Source organism: Bubalus bubalis, chromosome 14 (genome assembly GCF_019923935.1).
Source record: "Bubalus bubalis isolate 160015118507 breed Murrah chromosome 14, NDDB_SH_1, whole genome shotgun sequence".
NCBI classification, from domain to species: Eukaryota; Metazoa; Chordata; class Mammalia; order Artiodactyla; family Bovidae; genus Bubalus; species Bubalus bubalis.
The window spans coordinates 57,997,294-58,016,655 of NC_059170.1; the positions used below are offsets into that span (position 1 = coordinate 57,997,294).

Below are 19,362 nucleotides of genomic sequence, written 5' to 3' on the forward strand. Positions count from 1 at the left end.
TGGCCAAAGTATTGGAGCTTCAGCTTCAACATCAATCTTTCCAATGAACACCCAGGACTGACCTCCTTTAGGATGGACTGGTTGGATCTCCTTGCAGTCCAAGGGACTCGCAAGAGTCTTCTCCAACACCACAGTTCAAAAGAATCAATTCTTCGGCACTCAGCTTTCTTTATAGTCCAACTCTCACAACCATACATGACTACTGGAAAAACCATAGCCTTGACTAGATGGACCTTTGTTGACCAAGTAATGTCTCCGCTTTTTAATATGCTATCTAGGTTGGTCATAGCTTTCCTTCCAAGGAGTAGCATCTTTTAATCTCATGGCTGCAATCACCGTCTGCAGTGATTTTGGAGCCCCAAAAAATAAAGTCAGCCACTGTTTCCCCATCTATTTGCCATGAAGTGATGGAACTGGATGCCATGATCTTAGTTTTCTGAATGTTGAGCTTTAAGCCAACTTTTTCACTCTCCTCTTTCACTTTCATCAAGAGGCTCTTTAGTTCCTCTTCACTTTCTGCCATAAGGGTGGTGTCATCTGCATATCTGAGGTGATTGATATTTCTCCCAGCAATCTTGATTCCTGCTTGTGCTTCATCCAGCCCAGCATTTCTCATGATGTACTCTGCATATAAGTTAAATAAGGAGGGTGACAATATACAGCCTTGATGTACTCCTTTTCCTAATATTATGTCAGCCAATTATATTTAAAGCCTCAAAAAGATTGGAGAGAGTCCCAGAAAAAAAGGTAGCATCAAGAGCAAGTAAAATTATTTTCTGAAAACTTCAGCTATTTGATTTGAGCCTTGTAAATAAAATTCAAAACAAATAATTTCAGGGCTCCATCACCAAATATAAGAATTGATTTAAGATAGCCCCTTGTGGATTTAAGTAATTTAAAATTACAAACCCTCCTAATATTTGTAAGTGAAACTAAACCTGCCATTAGCAACCATGCATTGTATAGGCCATTACAATCCCAATAAAGTCTATGATAATAACTGAACAAGTAGTGCCACGTCTGAACATGAAACCTCAGTTCAAGACAATTGTTACCACCACTGAAATAAAGAGAGACCCAAGAACTCAGACAGCAATAAAGAGTTTAGATAGAAAAATAGCTGAACTGAGAAATACACCTTCTGTAGGGAGCAAACAACTTTTTGATACAGGCCTCTGTTCTAAATCTTGCCAACTGAGCAGAGAACTGCTGTACATGATGTTGGTTTGGTTTCTTGGGTTTGACAGGTCCCTTCTCCATGACACTGACAGTTCGCTTGGCTTTGCTTTCTTTGAACCAGAGGAGCTTATTCTACCTCTGATTTTAAAGGAGGCTATTTGTTTTTGAAGTTTTTAAAGTTTCAAAGAGTGGCTGGAGTACACAGACAGGGCCCATACCAATAACTATTTCATACACAGGCTTTGATCATCAGGCTTTAATCATCTTCCTGCACAAAACTCCATTACTTATGTTCCCATGAGTTTGAGGCTCATGTGAAAACAGCTCATATGAAAACAGCTACTTTTTTTTCTTAATGCTTTAAGTAGTTTGAATTAGAAAATGTTTTAAATGATCTAATGGATTAAGAGAAACAATATTTGCTGTGATTGTTTTTGGAAGTGAATTGCTATTAAAATCTAACAGAAACTTCAAACAGAACAATTTATTACCTTCTAAACTCTATTTTGATGAAAAAATATTTTACTATTTTCATTGATATCCAATTAAAAATCTCATTTCTTTTTTCTCAAAAATCTTACAAATTCACCACATTTTTGACATTGTAAAATAATTTCAAAGATTGGAGAAGGAAGAAATTACAACCATTGCTCAAGAACTGATAATTTTTCATATTATAAACAAACCACACATTTTTATTTTAACACAGCTAAGATATGAAATATATTTTTATATACCATTAGAAAGAATCACAGATGTTTGTAAGTTCATTTTCACTTGCCTTCAATACAAATTTTATGAAACAGTATACCTATTGGACACAAGTACAGATAAATATTAGACCATTTAAATGTCCACTAACATAAATGGATAGATTGTGGCATTCATTCTATAGAATATTATACAGTAATTAAAATTAATGAACTCTGCCTTCTGTCATCTGCATGGTTAAATTTTAAAATTACTGAATAAAACAAAGTCATGGAAGAATATGTATAGTATGATTCCATTTACATAAAATTTAAAAAGAGGCAAAACTGTACATATAAACAAGGAAATGATAAAGAGAAAATTTAGGATAGTGGTTACTTCTGAGGGAGAGAAGCAAATGCAATCAAATAGGAGCTACAACAGGTGTCAAACACGAGGCATGTTCTACTCTTAAAGCAAAGTGGGGAGCAGCGCATGTGTTTCTGTTTTATTATTCCTCCCCGAACAGTACACGTACTTTACACATTCTGGAGAACATGAGAGGCAAGAAAGTGGAGACCACACACGTAGACAACTCTTTTCGAAGAGGCTTGGTCTTGAATGGAACATAAATAAAAGAGTGGATGGTGGGGGAATGTGGATGTTGACTTGTTTTGCTCTTATGCTTTTTAAGATGTGAAAAGACAGCATCTGAATGGTATAGAAAGGAAGGTCCCGTCAGAGGGGAGAAGCTGAAGCAGCACTTGAGGAGACAGTGGATGAAGCACATGATGGGAGTATTCCAACAGGAACAGAAGCTAAGACACAGGGGAAGGAATACCACCCAATTCAATCCAGGGGGAGCAGGTGAGGAGACAAACAGTCCAGCAGATTTAGACACTTGGTGAGAGGAAGCCATGTCTTCACTGATGGCTTATTTCCTCTTGACTGAGGCAAGGTCATTAGCTGAGAGGGAAGGGCTGGACTTGGTATTGAGAAAAAGTGAAAGCATGAAATAAGAGAACAAATGAACTGGAGATAAAGGAATGTGCTCTCTTGAGCAACTCACTGTACCTATTTCCCTTGTCTACCTAGAATGTACTTCCCCTTCCTTTTCACCTAGAAAATCTTGCTACCCTTCAGGACTCACAGAAGCTTCTGTGTCTTCTGTGACATCTTTTCTAATTGGCCCATGGTAATCCGACAGCTCTTGACTGTAACCCTTACTTTTTACTTACTCATGAACTGTCTTGCAATAACTCTTCTATGTTGAACCTGATTCAATTTTACATATTGTCTCCTTCACTACAGTCTCGTGGGCAAAAATCATGTCTTTTAAAAACAAACAAAATTGTCCCTCCCACTTTCAGAAAAATAGTGCATTCTCATACACACAGGAAAATTTACATGTATTTTCTAAACATATCGGTTACTGAAACACTTATCCTTAAAAGCAAATGATAAAATAACTAAGACATACATGAATAAGTGAACTTTGAATCCTCCATTATTTTCTTGTAACTGCTCTTGGTTTTCAAGTTTTGGTTTTAGAATGTACTTTTTAGAAGCTGGAGAGCCAAAGTTACCATAGTTGGTTTAATTTTTTTAATTTTTAAACAAATCATTTCTGCTCATTAAACTTTTACAATTTTTTCCTTGACAACCTGCAATATGTTTCTTTATGGAGGTAGTTCTCCCAGAAAATGAAACAGAATATTATCAGCAAAGACAAATTATGTTAGGAATGCCATCTTGTGGTTGAGAGTAGTCCATTACACTAACAGGTCCTTTCAGTAACAAATCTTTTAATTCAGAAATAAAACATTCAAGAAATTCACAAATGTAAATCATGATTATAATGTATTGTTACTACAAAGAAGGAAACACCAAATATGTGCATCAATTGCATGTGGTTTTAGCTGCCAAAAAAGACAATGTTCACTGAAAAAAAAGACAATAGACAAATTATATAGGAATAGAGTCCAAATAATACAAGAAAACTGCTATAACTATAACCATACTTAAGACTATTCAAATACTCTGAATTTTGGAAAGCTTTTCTCTTGAAACAGATATGCAATTTTATTTCTGTATCTACTACTAGGTAGTTCTGTTGATCACATCCTAGATTTAAATCTTGTGTCTTGATTTTCAAACTACATCACCTTAACTATACACATCCTAAGGGGAGTGAAGGCTGGAACACTTATCTAATCCGGATGGTTTAGGATCCATTTAATTAATTATAGTCCAAAATGGAATTTGAGGAGAGTCAAAAATGCCAGCCATTTCTTAATAAATGTGCTTACTACTTCTTCTAAATAAGTTAACCATTAGAGTGTACATTATCTTTCTAGTCAATAAAGAACTAATAATGGTTACAGATATACTATGTAACAACTATGCTGAAATATTTTAAGTGTCAGATAGAGTACCAGACATTTTGGTCCATTCAAAAGTGGGGATGAGGGAAGAGAAACTGATATATCCCGCATGGGTGCAGAACACAGCACAAGGGTCCATGCATTACGCTACTTTCTGTCACTTCTAGATTAAGGATCCAAGAAGCATGTGTAGGGACAATGGACAGACCTAGAGATGAGGCTACTGAAATTCCAAAAGATAACAGATCTATATACAGACATACATATTTGCATAAAAAACAAAATGTTATTTGTACTCAAAATCAACTTTTGTGATTTATTACTGCATGCTTTTCACCAGAATATTTTTTTTTTTCTTTTACTCAGAAAACTTTCATATGAATTGATTTTGTGCAAGTTTTTCCACATAATTCTTCAGGACATTCACATCAGCTGCACAGACCTGGTGCTCCATCTTCTCTGGCTGTTTTGTTCTCTCTAATAAAGCCTCATGTGGTGGAGGTAAGGCATTGTATGAACTTAGTAAGTAAACCTGACTTGATGAAGTCTGATTGATTTCTCTGATCTTTAAAGCCTGCATGATAGCAGGTGCAAACTTGGAGTAATGAGCTGTAGAGGATACAATCACTGGGCAAGTTTTGTCTTGCATTCTGTCTGCAACTACTTTAGCAATTGCAGTGTGTGGGTCCAGAATGTACCCCGAAGTGTTGTAGGTAGAGTGAATAGCTGCCAGGCACTCTCCCTCGGAGCACCAGTCGGCCACGAAATCCTGCTGAAGTTTCTCAACTAGGATCTTCTCTATCTGGAAGTGATGCTCCTCTTCTAACTGATTAAACAGTCTTCTCATTAACTGTCCATCTTTATTAGCCATCAGGTGTAAATGTCGTTCCAGGTTTGAAGATTTGAGGATATCAATTGCTGGTGAAAAGGTCCGTGCTAGTTTTCTTTCCCTTATATCATAATGTCCTGTTTTTATAAAATCAGTCAAAACATGGTTCTGATTAGAAGCACAGATAAATTTTCGAATAGGGACTCCCATGGTTTTGGCATACACTGCTGCTAAAATGTTACCAAAGTTTCCTGTGGGAATACACACATCAACTGGGCTTCCAAAAGAAATAAATCCTTGGCTAACAAGATCAAGGTATGCAGAAGCATGATAAACTACTTGGGGAAGCAGTCGGCCCCAGTTTATGGAATTAGCTGAACTTAAGACAGTTCCATATTCCACAGCAAGAAAGCCAGTAAAATCAGAATCTTGAAAAATTCTTTTTATAGATGTCTGGCAGAAATCAAAATCTGACTTGACACCTAGCGCCCATCCATTTTCATTCTGACTGCCAATTATTTGTGCTTTTTGAAAATCACTGACTCCGTCTTCAGGAAAAAATGTGGCCACGGCTATTCTCTGCTTGTCATTCTTATTAAGACGACTAAAGCCATTTAAGACTGCACTTCCGGTGTCTCCTGAGGTGGCTACAAGTATCATAAAATTGCAACTTGGTGGAATACAGTGTGCAAAAAGATGGGGCATGAGCTGTAAAGACAGATCTTTAAATGATCCTGTTGGTCCATGAAACAACTCCAGGATGAACTGGTTGCCTGACAGGTGCCTGACAGGGGCGATTTTTGAGCAGGCAAAGTTTTCCCCATAAGCAGTTTCAATCATTTCTCCCAGCTTGGCAGCAGGTATGTCAGCAGGATGTATACATTTTTCCAGAAGTATCTGTGCTCTTTCTATGTATGTTGCTCCTACCAGGCTTTTCCACTCCCCACAGTTTAACTTTGGAAACTCCTTCTCAGGAACAAAAAGTCCACCGTCAGAAGCTAACCCCTCAATCACAGCTTCACTAAAGAATTTCGCTGGAATTTTCTGTTCACAGTCTTTAGGCCAAATGTGTCTTGTGGAAATGAATGTTTCTGAATCCACATCTTGGTATCTTTTAACTGCACTCAGCACTTTGTTGGCTACCTCCTCCGGGGAAGCCCCACTTTCACAAAAAACACGAGTATCGTACCACTTCTTATAGTACTGTCTTCTAAACTTAAGTAAGTCCTTCATAGAGGTTCCAGAATTCTGACCTACAATCCTATCTGTTTTCATTAATTTTAGACGACTGACTATATCTAGTAGAGGTACATCCAGATAAACAATTATCCCGTTTTTCTTTAGATGCCACATGCTAGCATCATGCATTGGGTTGGACCCAGTAAGGGAAATCACACTTCCAGATGCAGAGAAGTTTAACACGGCTTTTCCTTCCTCTTCTAAAAATTGCTCATTACCAACATCCTGCAATTTTTCAGACACACTCATATTCCAGGTTTTTTCAAGGATATCATCATCCACATCGATGACACAACAACCCAGTTTCTGGCCTATTATCCTGCCTACTGTTGTTTTCCCAGCACCAGGAGGTCCCATCAGGATAATATTTTTGTCTCCAACAAGAGAATAGATGGAATGCCATGATTTCCTTAATTCTGTAAGCGCAAAGGTTCTTGAAAGAAATAGCTGTGGATGTTTATCTGTTTTCACATGGATGCGAGACAAGCATTTCTGAGCTATCTGTTTCAGAAGCTGACATCGCTTAAAGTGGAGCATTCTCTTTTCACTTTGCTGCCCAAGCTAACAGAAAAACTGGCTTTGGCCCTTTTCAAAACATAAAGACAAGGAAAGACATTTGGTTACTAATTTCAATAGGCTTAACATACCAATAGGATTAAGCAGAATCATGCCCACAGTACATAAACTTAAAATTCTTCTGAATTTTATATGGCATTAAAAAATTATCCAAACCTAAATTCTCATATATTACATATTATCTTTTTAGTAATCTTTTCAAGTCTCAAGAGAGTGAGTAATCATTTGTAACTATGAGCAACAGAAACTTTATTCTGAGAATGTTGTATCATAGATACTTTTTTAAAAAAGATACTAAATCAAATTACTATTTCTTTTCCTATAATGAAAATTGTCTCATGGTTTGTAACCCAAGTAAATAAGGATTACTTGGAGTTGGGATGCTATATACTTGCAATTCAAAAAGCTGAATAGTCTCTGTATTTCTCGTTAGTTATATGAACATGTTGATAGACTATCGTGTTACTCATAAATTTCTTAGTCAAAGAATTCACAACAAGAAACCAGAATAAAATATTTGCTTATACGATGCTTAAAGAATTTTCCAAAGAACAATTATATATAGAACAAAGGTATGACCTTTTCTTTCTTACATGCCTTTTACATGCATACTGTTAAAAATCATTCTTACATTTTTTCATGTTTTTCACTAGCTTATAAAAAAAGCTAGTGAAAGATATAACATTATGTAAATACTTAAGAAAAATGGATAATCGACAACAAACTCAAAGGCTACAGATTTATAACTTTCTCTGACTCGGACCATCACTTTCATTTCTTTCCTATAAACATCACCAGTGGAGACACAACTCAAATCCCAGACTCCAGAATGATAGCAAAAAAACCCCTCAGGAATGTTTCCATTGATAAGAGGATAAATTCATGCTGGTATCTGGAGAAGCTCTGTAATTCCCCATACTGATCAGATCCCTGTCTTTGGAAATACACTCACCGTTAAAACACCAGATGTGTGCCAGACAGGTGAGATGTTTAGTCATATGTAAAGTACAATTTAATAACTGCTACGATATTTATTTAAAGTGATTAGAGTAACTTTACAGGCATGTAGTGAGACTTTCCACATATTCCGTGGTACAACCAATAGGCAACTATTAAACGTTAGATGGTGTGTTTAGACACGTTCTGAAAACTTTTTGTTCTTTACTACTCTGATCATTCATGCTACTCAAACTGTGTTCTCTAATAAAACATTTAAACCATTTTCAGCTTACACTGAATTTAACTTACAAGTTAACTTAGAACTGCTGGAAGAAGGGATGCATTTCCTTATTTGGCTTTTCAGCTGGTATATGCTTAACTCCTGCTGACTTGCAAACAGAAAACACACAGGAACCAATCTGAGGTGAAGAGTTTGTGGATGCTGAAGCAAACTCAGTCTTTGCAAAAAGTGGAGTCTATAATGGAAAAAATTTGAAATTAATCATAACTGCATACTGTATCATTAAATTCCACAGATAGTCTATTGTTAAAATGTCTAATTGGCATTTTTTAAGTACAGAAAAATAATAAACTGACCCTTTGCATGGTTCCCTAAAGCTATTATTGAAAGATTAAGATACTATTTTCCAATATGTGTATCTTACTATAAGAAAGAATTTTACTAACAGTACTGAATTTCTGCCATCAAGCAATATACAAGATACTATAATGAAATGATAAATGTAAGTTTACACAATGACATCTAAAATTTTAATGATTTAACTGTATGTTCAGTGATCAGATGGAAAGAAATCAGTGGACTAAAAAGTGTGAAGTAAGTATCTGAATTACTCTTTTAGATTATTTATCCATCTGAATCATGATTTGGCTGTTAATATCGACTATAAAGAGTGCAGATAAAGTGTCTGCCACACATGGGTACCTCTTGGCTATTTAAATGATTTATAATAAATTCAAAGCATATAGCATGGTGATAGGCACATAAGAATATTCATTTATATAGTAATATTAACCACTGTCACTCAGTGATAAAAGACTAAAAACATAAATTGAATCAGAATATCTAGACACAGAACTAGGCTTTTTTTTTTCATAGTTTGGTTTGTTTATAAACCTTCAGAGAAAACAAGGGGCTAGTGTTAGTCTGTGTTAGTCACTCAGTTGTGTCTGGCTCTTTGCGACTCTATGGACTGTAGCCCGCCAGGCTCCTCTGTCCGTGGAATTCTTTAGGGAAGAATATTGGAGTGGGCAGCCATTCCCTTCTCCAGGGGAACTTCCTGACCCAGGGATTGAACCCAGGCCTCTTGCATTGGAGGCGGATTCTTTACCATCTGAGCCACCAGGGAAGCTCTTGTTTATAAACCTTCAGAGAAAACAAGGGGCACTCATCCATGTTGGGCACAGGTTAATCCTTTCCCTGAAGTAAACAAAGGGTCAGAGAACTGTACATTTGAACCCCATCAGCAATTTCTTTTATTAAACTACTTTTATTCTGGTACTATTCTTTAACACTAATTATTTTGAGGACACTATATTAAGCAGCCTGCTTAACCTCCTATTCAGGTAGCTTTTGCTTATATCACAGAGTATCATCTTTTTTAGTTCCCAATGCAGAAATTTCTGACATCTGTATTGCTAATAATTGTGTATTACCGGAGTAGCTGGTTTGTTTTTATGGACACTAAATTTTTTATCTGATCTTTTCCACTTTAGGTTGGTTGCTATAATGCTTAACATCAACTCCATTAAAAGCAAAAGACTAATACAAGCGTTAATGCATGTTAACTTCACCTTATCCTTTGTAACCTTACTCTTCCTTTGTTTTATACGAATTGAAAGTAGAAAATTGTGACAGTTCAATTTATCAATTCAGTATCAATATTATTTCACCATAAAAATCTTCCTGACACTAGCTTATAAAGTGCTCTAACATGTAACAAATATTATCATTTTAAAGAAAATTTAAGAAATTACATACTAAATTTTACTTTGTAACATCCAGCCACAAACTAATTTTAGGGTTTCAACATCCACTATAGGCCAACCAAACTGCAAGAGAAGATGGAATAATGCCCATGGCATCTAACTTTTATCTGGAAACTGAATTTTTACTTAAGAGGTAATAGAGTCAGTACTCATTATTCATGGTAGTTAAGTCTATCAGGTCACCATGAATATGAATTAGTGAACACTGAACCACTGCTTCTGGGGGAAACACACTGTTCCTAGGTTCTTGTGAGCCTCTGGTTACAATATTTTTTCCAACTGATCAATACATAATGTTTTATGTGTGTTTCTGCTTAAAGACATCTTATTTAATATATACATAATGATTCACTACCAGTGAACTCAGACTTTAATACATGCCTGAAGGAAACTTATCTAACGCACACATTTCCTCTGTAAGGCACATGGTGGCCTCACTGCCTTAGGAACACAAGGCAGCACTTCAGCCCTCTGCTTGGGGGCCATTTTAAACAACAAAACCAGCAACCAGAAGCACAAAAATGCAAAATATGTGGCCCTTAAATAGAATTCAAAAAAGACCCTTGTTTACAGTAGGAGCTGAAACAAGAAGGCAAAGCATCACCTTACTTGACCCCAATTTGAAACATGCATACCTCATGACTCAGATTTTTCACCACTCATGCATGTGGCCATGAGTGACTGCAGAAGTGCTGTAAGCATTAATTTGGGGTTATAAATAAATTTTAGCAAGTAGAATTTACAAATAGAGAACTTGTGAAAAGTGAGGACCGACTGCAAATCATGTTCCTTTATGATTCAAAGCCATATTATAAGGTGTTTTTCATTTACTTATATTTTAATATGTTTTTCAGTAAAGGGGTCATGAACAGGCAATTTTTCTTCAGCCAAAGAACAGAACTATTTCAAATTAAAATGGGAGTCAATCACATAAGAGTCAAGAAACAAAACCAGTACTTAAAGACCAAATCTCTTGACCGTAAAGTACTCAGGTTTTACTGAATTATTGATGTTTGCAAATAATTGGTGTAGAGCCAAGTTCTATACAAAAGTATTTTAGTAAACTCTCTAATTCTTCAGGGGATGGACGATGTATACCACTCCATTACACATTAATAATTTTTAAACAGGTTTTCTTACTAGTCGCTTATAGTGTAGTTTTTTGATCCACTAGTTCCAGTAGATACTTCTTAGACATAAAAGACCTTATCAGAGACAAATGAAAAGGTAGTGATGTGTCAGTATCACAGCAAGAACTTTAAAAAACAGAATGTCCACATGTACATATTAAATACTGTGTGACCTCGAGGTATGAACTTTAACAATTTTACTGTGGCAAGCTGATCAAAACTGAATATAGACTTCAAGGGAAAGAAAGTACAGAAACCACTTTTAACACATTTTAAAATTATTTTCTAAGAATGCTAACAAAGTTACATTTTTAAATGTAGATACAAGAAATACATATTACCTTTTAGCAAAGTATTTACAGTGATATTTTCCTATGCTTACACTAGATGATTGATAATCGAAATTATAAGTACATCAATTTTTACTTCCAAAATAGTCCAGAAAATTTCAATTCCATTATAAAATTACCTAGTTTTCAATACTTCTGGTAAACTTTCAAAATCTATTTAGTGAAAATGATTTAGCATTTGTCACCCATTTAAAATATTTCGTTTCATGATAAGAACTGGCTACAGTTCAATGAACTTTCGAAAATATTTGTGCAATGATTATACCTGTCATCCTGTTTTAATACAATCTCTATTTAAATTTCTAAGAATGACTAAATCTAGTCCACTATTTTATGAAGAAAGATATTCTAAGGTTTTAAAATATTCTTAAAAATTGCTGCATTTTTACAGCAATGTTGTTTTCCCATAAGTAATAAGAAAAAATGCAAATGTACTAGTATATAAACTAACCAGCAGAAGGTTAGAAGCTTTGCTTGTAATACGTAAAAATCCTCTAAACAACCCCTCCAGTTAATTAGCTGACTGAAACAGCGCGGTGGAAGGCCCACACTTCAGTGCCACGTGGTAATCACAGGGATCTTACAATCATTTTCCAAATTCACCACTCATCTTTGCCTTTTAGAATCAAAGCCAACTAAGCCTTTTCTGTTGTTAGTCTTTTGCTATTAAATATTCTCCTAAAGGTTTTGAATATCTTATTCAAATGATTAAGTACTCTTTGTAATTCTATAACTTAGAAAAATATTGTGAAGACTATGTCTTTAGAAAGGGTTTTTCTCCCAGCTGTCCTATTTCTACTCCCACCTCTGACCATTTTATTCATCTAAGTAGACTGAAATAATCCTTAGTAAAAAAAAAAAAAACTAATTTGTACGTACAACCATTCATATAAGGTGTCCGTGCAAACTATAACCCACAGGCCAAATGTAGCTCACCCCTGTTTTTGTAAATTATGTTTCACGGGAAAAAAACTTTGCTCATTCATTTTTTTTTTTTTTTTTCCATTTCTTAAGTACTGTCTTTGGTTGTTTTGGAGCTATAATGGTAGGGCTTAAGTAGTTTCAAAAGAATACATCTGGCCTGCAAATCCCTGAAATATTTATTATAGAGCCGTTTACAGAAAAGGTTCACTACCTCTGATGGCACACCAACACTAATTCTATGTGGACATACTGAACATAGGCATTTCCTTGAACAGGACTGCCATTTTGAGTGAATTAGAAAAATCAGGAACATATTCTTTGTAAACATGCTTTCAAAAGCCAAGAATTACAGACCAATACCTAAAGCGGAAAAAAGTTCCTTTCCAAATGATTTAACAACTTCCCTAAGACGGTATACTAAATATACTACAGTGAGACGTTAAATTCTGTTCAGTATTTTTAAAACCATAATAAATATACTGACATCAGTGAAATTTCTGTATTCAGTAACAACAGGAAGTCAAGACTAACTGAGGCCAGTGGGTACTTACTACCTAGAGAAATCATGCTTTGCCCTTATTGGCTCTTTCAGGAACTGATAAACATAGAGAGTCCTTATGTGTTCCTTCTAATTAAAAATGTTACAAACTTTGGCCAAGGACTGTCCATTTGGCTAACTATTATCATTCCAAGTCCTCGGTTCAAATCTTAGCACATATAGAGAACAGAATTATTCTCTACACAAGCTAAGCAAAAATAACCAAAAACATGAAATACTCAAAAATGGAAAGGAAAAGGGCAAAGTGGCATATACATACAAATATTTTGTAAACAGAAAGTCTGATGTGAAGAACAGAACCATCAACCCCAAGGTGCCATTCATCGGAAATAAAATGTTTGTTACACGCCTGGGATAAAAAAATAGAAACCTGACCAACTGGATAAGAAAAAACTAAGTTTATTCTTATCTACTGAAATTCACCAAGAGCCCAAGATGATAAGCACCTACACATTCAGCAAACTTTGTTTTAAGTAAGAACTGGATTTATTTAGTGAGAAACAAAACTCCACAGACAGAGCATGGACCATCTCAGAAGGCAGAGCCAATAAACTCTTTTAAGTCAACCAAGCTACCATGCTGCTTTGTCTCCACCACCGGGCACCCTGGGAGTGACAGGGCCAAAACTGGCCTCTTATCTTCAAGCATCCTTACTCCCTTTGGGCAGACTGGCTTCTATAAGGTTGGTCAGAACCATATTGCCAAAATGTCTTTCAGAGCCTCTGGATTGCTCAATGAGAGTCTTTCAGCAGTCAATATGGGAATCGGTAGGTTCATGGAAGACCACACGGATAAAACGGAATAAAACCGCTCCCAAGACTATTTTCAAAAAGGGACGAGCATAAAATTCAAAGGCCCGTTTAAAAGGATTCTTCTGGTTTAGGCTGTTTGCTTAGAAAACAAAGTCAAGCCCTAAGAGGAGGGGCCAGATAAAGAGGTAAACAGGGGGAGAAGCAGCGAGGAGCGAGAGTAAGGGAGACAGGTGGCCGAGGGGAGGAGGAGGGGAGCTGTCCTGAGCGCTCGCACCGGTGGCCGCACGGCTGAGCGCGGGACGCAAGCGGCCGGGAAGGCGGGCGCGTCCAGATTGCTGGGATCACCGCCCAGTAGCGCACAGGGGAAGACTCGGACCGGAAAAGGGCATGCGATGGGAACGGACTGATTCTACAGTTTCCCTTTCTCCTCAAATAACTCACCAAGGAAATCACACTGAGAAGACGGGGGGAAAGGAAAGGAAATGGGAAAGAGCTTCCGGGAGCCGCCAGCGCCGCCTCGGGACACACTCCCGCACCTCGGACTCCTGCCCCAGATGGCCCACAGCCCAGGACCCAGGCCTCGTGAGGTCCACCTCGCCCGAACCCGCGCAGCGGCCTCTGCGCCTGCGCAGGGGCTGGCCTCCGCGTTCGCGCGCCACGCCCACCCCCGAGCTGCCCAGTACCTGGTAAGCGACTCGTCCTGCGCCTCACCCACTCGATCCTAGGCCCCTCCCTCCCTCGTCCTGTTCTTCACGTCGGACGTGCGTCAGCGTGGCCTCAGTCGCTCGCCCCGCCCCACAGGGTCACGCATGTGAACGAGAGTATTGTGTGACGCCTGCACAGCGGCACAGTTTCCCGTTTGTCTGTGGTAGAATTTATCTTTTTTTAACCAAATACACAGAGAAAAGAGCAACATTTTCAAGGGGACGCCATTTTCCACCCCTTTACTCCCAAAGGTACATAAAAATTGTGGTTTTCACGTTGAGCTTCTCTGACAGAAAAGGAGCCGTTGCGAAAGGAAAGTTTGGAAAACTAGATTGCGAAGCCACCTTCCTCGTTGCCTAGTTACTGTTTCCACGGCAGTCGTGCCGTCAACAACGCTAAGCGAGCCCAAGAGTCGAAGAAGAGGTGTTTTACTTTCTTGCGAAGAGAGGACTCGAAGAAGAGGTCGCGGGGGTATTGCGTGAAAGAAACGTTCATTCCTTGAGAAGGCAAGAGGGTAGGAGAGGAAAGGACAAGCTGTGAAGAAAGGGATGGAGATATTGCTATAGTGAGAAAAAAGCTAAGTAGTTTTCAGGACTCGTATGGTGGCCATGGATCCAGCGGGCCCTTCTGAGAGCATTTATAACCTCATACCCAGTGACTGGAAGGAGCCTCCACAGCCTCCTAGGTATGTGGGTAAGCAATGATTATCACTTGAAACAAGAATGGAGAAGAATTGTCCCATTTCAGGATTAAGTAAAAGTCGTATGACTTTCAAAACGAGATTATTTTTATCTCAGTGAAGTAGACTTGGGTGATAGCTTCTTAAAGAAGAAGTTGCGAAATATAAGTATTTAGCTCTTCATAATTCATAAGAGAGGGTGGACCAGTGCTGTGAGAGGGCCATTTTCTTATGTCAGCCTCTTGTTCATACGTGTGTAATTGTTTGTAAGTTAATTGTACGTGTGTGATATGGTATGCAACATAGCCTGAAATATCTTAGTGTTGAAAAAAGAGAAGTCACAATTTTATTATCCTGCATTAGGATACTTGATATCTTGTTTTCAGGAATTCACTTTTGTTTCTGACTACACCACTGCTTTCTCTAAAGAAAGATAATACCCATTTTTCCCCGAGTATTGTCAAATATAAATTTCTGTCTCTGAGCCTCTCTCTCTTTTTTTTTTTTTTGATTGATGAAACAAATGCACAAGATAGTGCCTAAGGTCTTCTTTTGATCTGATAGTTGATATAAAAAAGAATGGATTGACAGAGACCCAAAAATATGTGATAGAGTTAAGATTTTTATATAGGTGTTAGGACCCCTTTTTATATAGGTGTTAGGTTCCCCACATTTTCAAAAAGGTACCAGACAGTAAACGTGTCAGTTACTCACCTGGGACTTAGCACTTACTTAAATCTGGGGACAAAAGAAGGTAAAGAATAGGGAAAATCTCATTCCTTCTAGGATTTTGCAGCTTTATCTTTCTCCTTTTTCTTGTTCCAAGTCAAAACTACATTGAAAGCACACTGGGCTAAAAACAAAAAATTAGGCTCTGCAACTGATTGGTTTTGTGATCTCGAATATATTATTAAAATTTGTTTTCTGATCTGTAAAACAAATTACATGAACTGGATAATCTTTAAGGTCTTTCAGATCTTAATTGTCACTTTTCTTTTTTAGTAATTACTTGGAGTGCCTAACATCTTCAACAAGTGGACAGATCCTTCATCTTTACGCCTGGGTATCTTTTTTTTAACCAGACCAATACCTATTTTGTTTTCCATTAACTTCTCAAAATCTAGTAGAGATTGGAAATAGGAATTCAAAGTAAGATTTGGTACAGTTTCAGAGTTTATGAGAAGTGTTCAAATTAACTATTACTGAATGGAGTTTTAATCGAAAATTCCTGTGTATTGTACAAGATAAAAGCTCCTCCTCTGTAACCCGCTGGCAGATTATATTTTTCATAGAATCCTGAATTTGAATGTTAAGATAGTTTATTAAATAGGTGTTTTGTTTATTAGTAAATTTAAAAAGCTTTACTGTGTTTAGGTGGCTTTTTCAAGAAATTTTATAGGAAAAATCTTTATTTAGTTGGCAAATGTGTAATATCACCCTTGGGTAATGTTGCAGTGACAGCTCAAACTCCTTGGTTTACTCTGAAGAAATAAGTAGGAAAAACTAACTTATGGTGAAAAGAATAGAAGGCATCCAAATGTGATGCCAGAGAACTCTTTGTGTTAGGGTGAAGTCAACCTACACTGCCAGCAACAACCAAGAGGAGTTTTTAATTCGATAAGATGTCGTGCTTGCAAGACACTAATTCATAAAAAACAGAGCATAATAAAACTTTTAACCAATTCTCTCTCCCCACTGTAACACAAATTGCCCTCACAGTAACACAATCACCCTTACCCAATCCCCTTATTAGTAGTAAGAATTTGTGCTAAGAAAGAAATATATTAAGCTATGAGTCTTTGCATCACTGAGTTATATACCCAGTTTCAAGAAAGTTCACTGCAGCTCTTTGCAAGTCTTGAAGATGATTGTTCAGCTTTCACAAAGAGGCAGATTCCTTGGGAAAACCACAGTTGATGGTACCTGATCTCCCATACCTCAGAGATTCCAGTCTCCTTGGGGAACTGAAAGATAAACATTAAAGTGTTGGTTAACAATAAAACCATACATCATTGAAAACCCTAATGAGAGAATTAAAATCAGTCAATACAAACAGACAAAGAAACGATATCAGTGAGAGAATTAGTAGACAAGAACATTAAAACCACTATTTAAAATATTTTCATGTGTTCCAAATGCAGATGAAAACATGAGCAAGACATAGAAATAGAAGGATAAAAAAAAATCTAAGTTGAATACATAAATAATACTATGTCTAAAATGAAAATAGTATACTGAATGGTGATAATAGCTAAGACACTGAAGAAAAAAATATTTTTGGATTTAAAGACATAAAACAACACAAAATGAAAATGAGAGGGGAAAAAAACTGAAAAGGAAAACAGAATCAGTGAGCTGTTGACCACATCAAGCAACCTAACACAAGTGTAATTAGGATCCCAGAAGGAGAGGAGACAGATAAAGAAGAAATATTTGGATGGTGGTCAAAATTTTTATAAAATTAATGAGATCTTTAAATCCACAAATCAAAGAATCATTATGAACCCCAAGAGGGAAAAGGAGGAGTTGTAAGAAGAGAAGAGGGAAACCATTCCAAGGGGAATTAACATAAAATTTCCTAAAGCCAGTAATAAAGAGAAAAATACTAAAAACAGCCAAGGAAAAAAGAAACATTGCATACGGAGGAAGAAGGAAGGTGAGCAAATATTTCATCAGAAAACACAGGAAGCAGAAGTTTTAAAAGTCCATAATGCACAAGAAAGTGGTATGAGCTGGAAATTTGGATTTACACAATGACATAAAGATTACATAAAATGGTAAATATGGCTTCCCAGGTGACTCGATGGTAAAAGAATCCACCTGCCAATGCAGGTGTCACAGGAGACAAGAGTTTGATCCCTGGGTCAGGAAAATCCCCTGTAGGAGGAAAGGGCAACCCACTCCAGTATTCTTGCCTGGAGAATCCCATGGACAGAGGAGCCTGGTGGGCTATAGCCCATAGGGTCACAAAGAGTCGAACCCAACTGAGCATACACACACACACACAGATGGGTAAATGTTAGTTTTTTTTTTTCTTTTTAAATTTCGTTACAATATACTTAGGTTTTTAAGGGGAAAATAACCACAACGAATTACAGGTTTTATAACACTCATAGAACCCTAGGATAAAGATGGGGGAGGGGTAGAAGCTTTTGTGAGGTTCTTATATCCTGTAATATAATAATACTTGTAGTATAATAATACTTGAAGGTAGACTATGATGAGGTAAACATATATTGTAAACCTTAGAACTTCTACAAAATAAAAACAAAAGATAAGACAGCACAAAATAAGGAAGAACCAGCAATGGGATATGTAGAAAACAATAGCAAGATGGAAATTTTAAATACAAATACATTTAAAAAAATCACATTAAATGTCAATAGTCCAAACAATTACGAAACTGTTAGAAAGGATAAAAATTCTATGCTCTCCATAAGCTGCTGCTAAGTCACTTCAGTCGTGTCCAACTCTGTGCTACCCCACAGATGGCAGCCCACCAGGCTCCATTGTCCCTGGGATTCTCCAGGCAAGAACACTGGAGTGGGTTGCCATTTCCTTCTCCAATGCATGAAAGTGAAAAGTGAAAGTGAAGTCGCTCAGTCGTGTCCAACCCTCAGCGACCCCATGGACTGCAGCCCACCAGGCTCCTCTGTCCATAGGATTTTCCAGGCAAGAGTACTGGAGTGGAGTGCTATTGAAAACCCCCTTAAAAAATAAAGACACAGAAAAAACTTGAAGAATAGACAAATACTGTATTATCATAAAGGAATACTGTATTGGTTATATTAATATCAAACAGTAGATTTTAGACTATAGAATTTTAAGAGGGATAAAGAGTATTACTTTCTAATAATGAAGTGATCAGTTTTTCAAGAAGGTATGCTAATTCTAAAGGCTGTGCACCTACTAATGGAGCTTCAAAATACATGAAGCAAAAGCTGACAGAACTAAAAGAAGAAATAAATCCACAATTGTAATCAGAGATTTCAACATCTCTTTCAATGATTATTAGAACACTTGAAAATAGTATCCAACCTGTTTTGTCCTGTCAGTTATAGAACACTCCAGCCAATAGCGGCAGTTGTACACTTCCTTTTCCAGTGTATATAGAACATTTACCAAGATAGACTGTGCTTTGTGTCATAAAGTAAGTGTCAAAAAACTTTAAAGGATTGAAATTTTACAAACTATATTTTTTTAACCATGATAGAAATTAATTAGAAATCAGAGAGATATCTGGAAAGTCCCCAAACATTTGGAGATCAAACATAACACATCTAAACAAACTTCCAACACAAAGAAGACATCAGAAGGGGATTTAAAAGGTTTTTGAGCTGAATGAAAATGGAAGCATATCATATCAAAATTTGTGCTATGCAGCTATGAAGCAATGCCTAGAGGGAATTTTTGGCTTCTC

The 19,362-nt window shown here is 36.9% G+C and overlaps 2 protein-coding genes across 9 annotated transcripts in view; one reads left to right on the forward strand and one right to left on the reverse strand.

Annotated features, from left to right (window-relative positions):
* Positions 1 to 561: 561 nt before the first annotated feature.
* On the reverse strand, positions 562 to 14,323 carry THNSL1 (threonine synthase like 1). Of its 3 annotated transcripts, none has more exons than XR_003103266.2 (3): positions 14,000 to 14,138; positions 8,146 to 8,312; positions 562 to 624 (listed from the first exon to the last, which is right to left on the reverse strand). XR_003103266.2 is itself a non-coding variant. In XM_006075961.4 (3 exons), exon 3 carries the CDS (start codon positions 6,856 to 6,858, stop codon positions 4,627 to 4,629), a length of 2,232 nt encoding a protein of 743 aa, XP_006076023.3. In that variant the 5' UTR covers positions 6,859 to 6,906; positions 8,146 to 8,312; positions 14,242 to 14,323; the 3' UTR covers positions 2,707 to 4,626. The 3 variants fall into 3 exon arrangements, 2 of the variants coding, with proteins under 2 accessions (XP_006076023.3, XP_006076022.3); XM_006075961.4 differs by lacking the exons at positions 562 to 624; positions 14,000 to 14,138 and adding exons at positions 2,707 to 6,906; positions 14,242 to 14,323; XM_006075960.4 differs by lacking the exon at positions 562 to 624 and adding an exon at positions 2,707 to 6,906.
* The window catches only part of ENKUR (enkurin, TRPC channel interacting protein), a 63,953-nt gene continuing 58,141 nt past the window's right edge, over positions 13,551 to 19,362 (forward strand). Inside the window, exons 1-2 of one of the 6 annotated variants that reach the window (XM_025264395.2) lie at positions 14,353 to 14,956; positions 15,945 to 16,005. Coding sequence is in view for 3 of the 6 variants with exons in the window: in XM_044928142.2 (XP_044784077.1) it covers positions 13,946 to 14,244 (299 nt within the window). In the remaining 3 variants the exon portion in view is untranslated. Of the gene's footprint in view, positions 14,245 to 14,351; positions 14,957 to 15,944; positions 16,006 to 19,362 lie in introns of those variants that run through there. The other 5 variants (XM_006075958.3, XM_044928142.2, XM_044928141.2 and 2 more) reach the window with 5 other exon arrangements.